Source organism: Mesitornis unicolor, unplaced genomic scaffold (assembly GCF_000695765.1).
Source record: "Mesitornis unicolor isolate BGI_N332 unplaced genomic scaffold, ASM69576v1 scaffold25474, whole genome shotgun sequence".
Lineage (NCBI taxonomy): Eukaryota > Metazoa > Chordata > Aves > Mesitornithiformes > Mesitornithidae > Mesitornis > Mesitornis unicolor.
This window is the reverse complement of record NW_010182435.1, coordinates 24,000-34,035: the sequence shown is the minus strand read 5'-3', so window position 1 is coordinate 34,035 and position 10,036 is coordinate 24,000. Positions and strand designations below refer to the sequence as shown.

At 42.8% G+C, this 10,036-nt stretch overlaps 1 protein-coding gene across 1 annotated transcript; it reads right to left on the bottom strand.

The window, feature by feature from the left end:
* Nucleotides 1–548: 548 nt before the first annotated feature.
* LOC104540067 (GDNF-inducible zinc finger protein 1-like) lies at nt 549–7,200 on the bottom strand (the record flags this gene model as incomplete). Its single annotated transcript, XM_010183777.1, has 6 exons — nt 5,894–7,200; nt 3,863–4,795; nt 2,223–2,317; nt 1,822–1,989; nt 1,208–1,365; nt 549–690 (listed from the first exon to the last, which is right to left on the bottom strand). Coding segments are annotated over exons 1-6 (2,803 nt in total), but the record flags the coding sequence as incomplete, so codon positions are not given.
* Between the last annotated feature and the right edge of the window lie 2,836 nt (nt 7,201–10,036).

Below are 10,036 nucleotides of genomic sequence, written 5' to 3'. Positions count from 1 at the left end.
AAGCAACGCGGCCCAACAGCGCGGACAGAACCAGGCCTGCTTTTTACGGACCAAATGAACAAGTATCCTGCAGTCAAATGTACGCGAATGAACTAGTTGAGAGATGGATGGTCACTTGAGTTATCTTTATTAACAAAAAAGCAGTAATTTACAGCGACAGCACACCCCCCCCGGGCCTGCGTACACCCCCTCCACATATGCATCCTAGATCTAAGACATATTCAAGGCTTTGTGAAAAATAAAAGCTCTGTATAGATCTAAATTTTAACCGGCATAAATACTTTTAAGAAGAATTCCGAACCTTCCTCTGACTGCCATGTCTGTAACTCCAGCTCCTCCACATAAAGGTGCTCCCTCACCGCAGAGCTTAACGAGGCTGCTGCAACGAACACTGCGAATAACTCAGCATGTTATGATCAGGAGAGACTGCAGAGTTTTCTGGCGTTATAAGTATAAAAGGGAGCGATCAGTGTCTTCCATGTTACTAGCACTAGGTGGCACATGTTCTACTCTTTTAAGAAGGATGCTTTCGGGTTTAAAAAGTTTACCTTGGTCAACTGACCAAATCTCTGGCGCAGATTCTTCGTCCATACAGGCTTCTGAGAATGTTTCTATTTTGGACCAGTTATGGTCTTTTTTGGTTGTAAGGTCTATTAAGAAACTTCTCCAGTGAGCATGTCGGTCATGAATCTAGGGGAAAAAAAAAAAAGAGGAAGGGAGAAAACAATTACCTCTGAGTTTTTTCTAACAATAACTTTAACAACTGAAGATTTAATCTAGTGCAAAATCAAACAGTATCAGGATTAACTCTGTGATAATGTGCTCAAATGCAAAAGCTGAACTCTGAAATGCAAGAACAAGTCTGTTCTGCCAACTTTGCACTGATTTTCTGGCTCTGTGGTCAGGGAATGCTTGCAAAAGCAGCTGGATTCTTAGCATACAGGCAAACACGAACTTAAAAACTTGTAATTGGAAAAAACCCCTTATGTTCTTAGCAGTCACTTCAAGGATCCAAAGGTCTCAGAAAACAGGTAAGTTCAGCAATTAGCATATCGCTGTGCTGGAAACACATATGATGATATTTATTGGCAAAACAAAGACATTATAAATCATATTATTGCCTCTGTGTAAGAGAAAATCTTCTCTTAGTACTGAAACGTGATTGCCGCAGTTTGCCTGCCCCAAAGCCACGTGAGGGACAGCGTACCGACACGTGTCTGCGCAAGGTGGACATGTCCGTGAAGGTTCTCTCGCAAGCTCTGCACTTGTACGGCCTTTCCCCGGTGTGAATGCGGTGGTGGCGACGGAGAGCGCCCTGTTGGGTGAATGTTTTGCCACACTGCTCACAGAAATATGGACGGATCTCTAAGAACAACAAAACCCAGGAAGCATAGAGTTAGAGGGGATGTTCTTTTGGCCCTGATTTCAAAAAAGCATTAAGAATTTTAAAAATATCAATATTGATAAAGCGGTGTATGTAGGAGATGTGCTTGAGGCCCTGGTTTTTAAGGTGATGTGATAAAATGTTTCTTGGCAGTAAGGGAAAGGCTGAGAACAGCTCCCTTGCAAGGGGAACAGCAGCAACTACAGCCGCTCTCTGCTCCGACATCCCGCAGCAGCACAAACCAGGCCTCAGTCTTATGGGCAGGCGTCATCTGATAGGATACAAGACAACATTGTGCCCTGCTTAATAAGTCAGGATTAGTATAAGCCCTGCTTCTCCTCATCACCTAATTCAAGGAGATTATAAAAGTGGTTCTGGAATAAGACGTCACCATTCAAACATTTACTTTCCCAGCCCCAATGAGTTTGTTCTGTTACCTGCATGGACATTACTGTGCTGGGCTAGCGAGGCTCTCAGTCCAAATGTCTTCCCACAAACCTCGCACTTGTAGGGCTTAGCACCCGTGTGGCATCGTTTATGGCATTTTAAATATTCATTGGTGGCAAAGTGTTTTCCACACACATCACATTTAAAAAGGCGCTCTCCTGAGTAAAGAGAAGGTGACAGTGATTTCTTTCAGCAGAATTTTGTACTTCAAAGTTGTTTTTCAAATGTCTTTTTACTCTCAGTAGTTCCTTCCTGGTACTTGAAGCCTTTTCTGTGAGTTATGCAAACAAGTACACGTCTTTATAAGATCCTGACTAGCTCTTTTTCTAGCAGTATAAAGGGAGGTGAAGGGAGGAACCAGATGGAAGGAAAACAAGTGTTTAATGCCTACCTGTGTGGGTCCTTTTGTGGCCAGTGAGTTTGCCTTTATCGGCAAAGCAAGCCCCGCAGTCCTCACAAATGTATGGCTTTTCCCCTGTATGGGACCTAAATGGAGCAAACCATAAATGACTATTAATAAATTAGCTCTTGTAGTGCATTCTTAAAATGCTATATTTGAAATCACCTTCTACACACTACAGGCAGCATACCTCATTTTTTAAACGAAGTAGATAAAAATGCATTCTGCTCACTCAGAAAACAGAGCATTTGCCACTACAAGTGCTATGCTAAAGTACTAAAATCCCCATTTGAGGTTGACCTTTTCCTCACTCTCAGGCCCTCCAAAATCCACCTTTCTTTCACAAGTTATAGCTCATAGTATAAGCATCGAATGGTTGAAAGCAGGAAGATGACAAGCTGCTGCTGTGGTAGGGACTGAAAGTACATCCAGATTGTTCCCAGCACAATGCCAGCAGCAGATCTCTCGGGACACTGTGGGCCATGTTCTTGGCTTTCGCAATCCCTCCACCTCGTGTCTTCCAGCCTGCAAACTTTAATTGGCAGGATATTCTCATTTTTAAGACAAAAGGCACTGAAGAAGGTCAGGCAAGCAGTGTTTCTGAATGCATGCTGGACATGTGATTTTAAACTAGCTTGAACCAGAGAAAGTCTGAGCCTAATGTTTGGTCTTAACACTGTGCTGCCTTCCCTTATTCCAACCCAAATAGTATGATGGACAAAAACATGCATAATTTGGAGTTGTCAGGCAAAATGCTGCAAACATGAGACAGGCAGTTATCCAACACAAACTCCGTGAGTCACTGCTTCATTGCAGGCACACTGCATCTAACACGTGGCAAAGCTCTGCTGCATTCCAGCTGACAGAGATTATCCTGACATTTCAGATGTTTTGCTGGTCCTGAATCAGAACACCTGTTTTTTTTTAAATCACTGAAAGAACACTTAGGAGACAGAAGAAAGCTACTGTCCCTGTGGTAGGGGTCCAGAGTCTCTACTAACGGGATTTCTCTCACCTCACCTCTCCCTCTAACAGTCAACCTCCTCTTATAAGCTATCTGCTAGGCTCCCTGTTTGGAGAAAGATGGGAAATTCCATGAGACGATTCACCCTCTCCTGGGAGAGGACACATTTAACACAGGCACCGCCAGAGAGCAAATCATACAGTCTAGCCCCGATGACTACAGAGGGAGCCCAGATGAGATGTCCAGCTTTTGTATTGCATACAAGAAGTGAAATCTCACACTGAATGACTTGCTCAGAGTGATAAAGAGTGAGCAGGGCTCAGTATCTGGGTCTCTGAGGTCCCTGACTAATTCTTCAGCCTACGCTACTTTTCATCAGAGAAGGCCACCATCTTATTTTGAAGACTGCTTCCAGTGGCTGGCTTTTGCTTACAAGTTTGGATAGGGCACCCGTTTCAAAATCCTTACTAAAACTGATGCAATGACCAGCTGCTGACAAAGCCTTTACGTGAAAGAATTAATCACAAGTACTACAGAACAAATTACATTCATGTTCCTGTTACAAGGACATGCAAGGAGAGTGACTCAGAACTGGGGAGTCAGAAGAGAAAAAAGAAGTGCTGTAGTACGTTGGGCACGCAAAGAGTGGTAACAGGAGAGGCAGTACCTGGTATGGATCTTAAGTTGCGATGGCTGAGCAAATTTTGCATGACAAATGCCACATTCGTAAGGTTTTTCTCCCGTATGCGTCCGCATGTGAAACACCAGCGCTGTTCGGGAGCTGAGGATCTTCCCGCAGACAGAGCAGAGAGGGCGTTTGACTCTGCCTTCGTGCTTCCGCATATAATGTGTCCTCACGTCTCTCTTTCTTTTAAAAGTAGCATTGCAAAGGGTGCAGGCAAACTGCCTTTCTTCAGTGTGGACACATGCTCGGTGCTCCTTCCAGCTGTTGTAACTAGCAAACGACTTGCTGCAGATGTCGCACTGATAGACTTTACCAGGCAAGCACTGATGGACATCTCTGCAGTGGTCCACATACTTTTTCCGGGAAACAAACTGCTCATGACACTTATCGCACGTTATTACATAGGCAGGTTTCTTATTCACTCCAGTTTTATTTACCTTCTTTATTTTAAACTCTTCAGCTGACTCACATTCTTCATCCTTCTCATTAGAGCATTCATCATCCTCATCATCCTCCTCAGTACAGCTCTCCTCATTATCTCTACTGTCTTCGACTTCTGAATACCCCGCTTCATAATCTACCCCCTCCTCACCCTTCACACTCATTTCACCTTCCTCTTCATTCCCTTCCTCACTCATTTTTTCACTTCTTGCTTCAGCTGCCTTATATTTCCGCTTCTGTTCTTGCTCATTGCTGCAGTCAGCTTCAGTAACAGACGAACCCCCAGGTTCTTCCTCACGACTTGTGGCCTCTTCATGCCTCGCACATCTTTGTTGTTCAGCCTCTGATGTCCCATCCCACGTCTCCCTGTCAGTATCTTTGTCACAGCTTGTTGTGTTTGGTCTATGCGCAGGCGGAACTATCATCCAATAAACAGGCGTAAGTTTCCTCTCTTGCCCAGACCCATGGATTTTTCTGTTAAAATAAACAAACAACAGAGCACAACTTCAATAGAGTTAATTGTTTCAGTTCAGACGTGTGTGCCTCTGAGGAAGAGTAATTTCCTTTCAATTGTTCTTCACACCATTTAAGAAATTAACAGCATGTTTGGTGAGCTTGGAACAGGGAAATCTTGTGTAGAGTTGGACCAGATAATTAAAGAAAATTAAAATGTCTCAGTTCATTAAGAACAAAGCCTCTCAAGTATACATAATCATCATCTGACTAGTAACATAGGATGGACTGCAAATTTTCCTCCAAGGCCAGGATATGAAATTACAGACTTAAAACAAGGGAAATATAGGTCATGCACCTATATGGAAAACCAAATCTGACCCCCTTGCAAGCCATCAATTGCAGTAATTAACTCTACTTATCACTACTCAGTGCGTGGAACAAGCTTTGTCATTGCACTCATGACACATGTGGAATGTTTCTCTGCTACTGGAATGAAGTACAAACAAATTTTGACATTTTTAAAAGGGAAGCTGGAATCCAGCAGAAAACTACCTATCTCCTGTACCACACAGGCAGGGTACAGAGATGTTTGACATGTACAGTGGCTTTTGCAGTGCTGGAAACTACTGTGCAATTCCAACATCTTGTTTTCAGTCAGGCAGCACTTAGTAAGCCTATTTGGGAGCACACGGTACCCTGCAAAACAGCAGTCCATGGAAACCATACTAAAAAGCACCACTTTGCCCTGATGCTTATGAAATGAGCATTTTCTTGGGCATTTTAAAGAGATGCCGATTCTTTTCAGGCTCCTATTTAAAAACCCAAAGTTGAGGTTTCCAAAATCACCCAACAGATCTCATTGCACAAGTTCTCTTTGATTCAATGGGAAATGTTTGCATGAATTCCCAGTTTGGGAGACCTCAATCCAGTAATCCAGACTGAAAGCTTGATTAGGTCAATGGAAAAAAAATCTGCGCTGATTTCAACACACTTCTCATCAGATCCAAGGAATTCTGGAACAAGGACTTCAGGAACGCTTTTATCCTGGCACCCAGAGAGAAAACACGTTTTCCTGTGTGCACTCGGACACAAGGACATGCACAGAGAATGCTGTACCTTATGTGAGTGTTGTAAGCAGACCTCTGAGCAAAGCTGGCAGGGCACAGTTTGCATTGATAAGGTTTCTCCCCAGTGTGTGTCTGTATGTGGACTGTGAGGCCACACTTGGAACTGATGACCTTGTCGCAATATGGGCAGGCCTGGGGATCTCGCTTCTTCTTGTGCACCCTGCAGATATGGTCATTTATGTCCTTCTGGCGCTTAAACCTCTTGTCGCAAAACACGCAGGAAAAGTCCTGCTCGTCACTGTGAACAGCGAGGTGGTGCCGCCGGAGGTTCTGGTGAGTGGAGAAGAGCTGCTCACACGCGTTGCAGCTGTACTTGACAGCCAGACGAATGTTGTGCTTGAGCTCCATGTGCAACTGGTACTGCTTGATAACGCAGAATGACTCATTGCACTTCCCACATGTAATCTGCGGCAAGACTTTCGCCACGTGCCGTGGTGATTTCCTACGTTCTGTCTTACCAGCAAATTTGGAAATTAAATTGTTTTCATCTTCCCACTGCTCAGGCAGCATATTCCCAATTACTATGCACGCTTCCTTCGACTCAGTCTGCCTTAGGAAAGGATGACTCTTCTCGTTTTCCAGACTAATGACATCCATGCTGAGCCTGTTTCTGGTATCTGTCTTGTTACATTTTGGTAGCTTTGCTGTCCTGGATTGTGGATCTGGAAAAGCAGTGCCCTCTTGCTCCAGGCTTGCTGGTTGGCCTTCAATGAGCTCATAGCCAGCCAGCAACTTTTTATGTTTTTGCCTATCCCAAAGTTTCCTCTGCATGGGTATCGCCACAACCTGGGAAGAGTTACTCACTTTGTGGTTCTCCTCTTTCTGGATGCGAGTCCACTGTGGCCCACCATTTTCACACAGCTGACCTTTCAGATGGAGGCTCAAATCCAACCCCTTTCTTCCCTCTGCTTTCACTTCTTCACAAATATCAAGCAAATCCTTGCATTCAAGTCTTTCGGCTATTTCTTTCATCCGTTGCAGTTTTTCCGCTTCAATCTCCACTTCTGCAGTGTAAACAAACTCCAGAAAGGAGGTGAACTCTTCCGTGTAAATGTCTTGCAGAGTCACCGTGCAATTCTTGGTGTCCAGCATCTCATCATGCAGGAAAAGCCCCTTGAAATAGTTGCTGGAAGCTGCCAAGACAGCTTTGTGAACCAGAAACTCCTCCTGAATTCCGAGATGCTGTGTGTGAACCGTCACGTCACAGAGGTGACCAAACTGGTACAGAGAATGCAGTGCCCTCAGGAGGTTAGGAGCAGCAACCTTGGATTTCATTAGAATTTTCTTTTTCTCCATCCTGCCAGAAAAAAAACAACAAACAAAACAGACAAATGTTTGAGTGCTTGCTCTCCCTCTTTCATGAGCTATCTTTTCATTCACATATGACATTATTGACTTGCACAAAAGGCTCAGTGAGGATCCATGTCCTAATTCCCAATTTACAAGACTTGGCAAAGACCTCAAGGTTACTTTTATCAGTGCAGCTGTCATCAGCAAATGCAGCTTATTACAATCACAGATTTAGATTTGCACTCCAGAACCACCCTTCAGGGGGAACATTCTGTAGCACAGACTGTAACAGTAACAAAAAACAAGCAACATGATTGGCCCAGCTTAATTATAAAACATCCTTCATACAAGCACTTTTCAACAGCAGAGGTCACAGCAATTTACAGTAGGAACAAGCATCTTTCCCCACTCTTGTACAAAGGGGGAACTGAAGCATAGCAAGTCACTTCACTTCCGACTGTTTCCAGGCTGGTGTCGAAACAGAGCCTGTGTTTTCATAGTCGCACCAGGCTTTGCTCACCACACCAGGCAGCCCCTTGTGCCAAAGCAGAGAGATAAATCTTTGGATCTGGTTCAATTTAATTTCTGTTTTTCTTTTAATTTTTTTTTTTACTCCATGTAAATCAGACGTGGAGTCTGTAAATCAGACCTAGGGGTTAATAACCCTAGGGGTTCATAAGCTTCTACTGTATTTGGTCACTTAAATAATATATAGGGACAAACTACATATCTAGAAATAGCGACGAAGTTTTTGAGGCAATTACAGTATTTTGTTTGAAAAATACTTCAAAACTGTTTGCTCGTTCTCAATCAACAAGCAGAAGACTCAGAAGTGTTTTGTCACTTTGACATTTTCGGAGAGAACAATTTGCATTTCCGCACCAGCTCTGGAGACAGACGCTAGCTATTATTACAGTAAAGCCCATGCCTGAGAACTCTGCGGCTTTCCTGTCTCAACCTGCACACAACACCTATACTGCTGGAACACCAAGTCCCATTTACCCTTGCCCATAAAACACAACAGCGATGCTGTCAACCTTACTGAGGCTTTCAGATGCTCTGGTCTGATCCTCTAAGCCAATATTCCTGACCTAGTGTTGTTTTTAAACGCCTGTTATTTAGCACACACTTACAACAGCTTTGTAACCAAGGGAAGAACATTAGGCCAAAACAAACACATGAATAAGCTTGTTATTGCCCAAAGGCTCCATTTAAGCCTGGCTTGCTGTGCTCCCCTCTCACAGGAATAATGGTTGGCAGAAAACACCACCAAACTGCACTTTCACTTCTCATCTAAATGATGCTTGACATTATATCAAATACATTCCTGGCAGATATAAACTGCCTGATTAAGACGACGAATGTGTCTTCAACATAAAGTACCAGGAAGTCAAATACAATATATAGCCTGGAGTGAATAGGTTTGAATAGCAAGCTTAAGAGATAGCTTTGAGAATACTGTTCCTGTTACATGCTACCGCAGCAAGCACTGCAGAGGATAATCATCTTCTAATCTGCAAGGCATAAGTCATTCAATGCTTGTGACATTCCAAATAATGTTTTAAAAATAGCATTTAAAAACTTAAACTGATTTTTCTAATGACCCTATTAAGCACTGCTGGAATACGTACTGCTAGGTTTGTAGGAAATGGACAAGATTTCTACTGGATATAAAATGTCTGTAAATTCAAGTTATGCAGAACCTCAAATATTTGTCCTTAACTGGGGGGTTGCTCCTGAATACTCAATGAGCTCCTGCAAGAAGTCCCACCCCAACCAATGGGGCTGCTTGGGATCTCAGCCTCCTCACCTCCTCACTACTAGCAAGTTCAAAGATGTTTACCCAGAGAAAACAAAAATATTACTACAGAAAAAATACTTAGGAAAAGTAAGCAGAAGAAAAAGACAAAGCAAGCAGGAGTTGAAACAACCCATAGAAGCTGGAAATTGAGGAGGAGGATGTGCACAATTGCAGACTGCAGGAAGAAGCACAGATACAGAAGTTAATACCTATTTGTCAGTCCACAAATTCACCAAATCTTCCACCTAATCTGGCCCCTGGCTTGCCCTCCTTAATGTTTTCCAACAGGCTATCCCTCTCCATTTCCGTGCAGAACTGATCCCAGTGTTGCAAAGCTCACCGATCAGTAGCGCTTAGAGAAATCAATGAGCAGAGCAGGTGCTAATTTCCTCCTGCTCCTTTTTAAGATCCCCATCTGCGATAAATTCTCAATAGGCTCTCCCATGTGAGCTATCCTAACGCTAATAGCTGATACTAAGCCAAACGGAGAGGGACCTTCTAACATCATCTCTATAGTTCAGCTGGTTCTAGATTAAATCAGCTCAGAAACTGTTTACTGAAACGTCTTTCCAACGAAAAATGCCACAAATTAAAAAAAAAAAACCTCATAATTTGTTTTCTTTAGTAAAATGAGATTGTACTTTTTGCTACCATTTGAAGAAGAAATTGATCTTTAGTTTTCTGAAGTGGTGCTCACTATAGTTTTTTTTCGTATGTTTTACAATTTAATGAGGTTAAGAGTAGAACACAATGTTTCAGGGGTATAAAACAGTATGTAAGATTATTTTAATTTTTTTTTCTTAGTGGCAAGAGATGATTCTTGAGGAATCCCCATCCACAGCAACTTGTGTTGCAGTAAATCATCCAGTTACTGAATCAAAGAGAGGAAGTATTTTGTTCTAATTGCCAGTTAACGTTGGCTTGAAATAACCACCAGTAATCAAATAGGAAAGATAACAGTAACATCACTAACGTGTTCAAAAACTGAGGAACAGAATTAAACCTTCATAGTCCTAAATTTTGCTCCCAACTTCAACCATA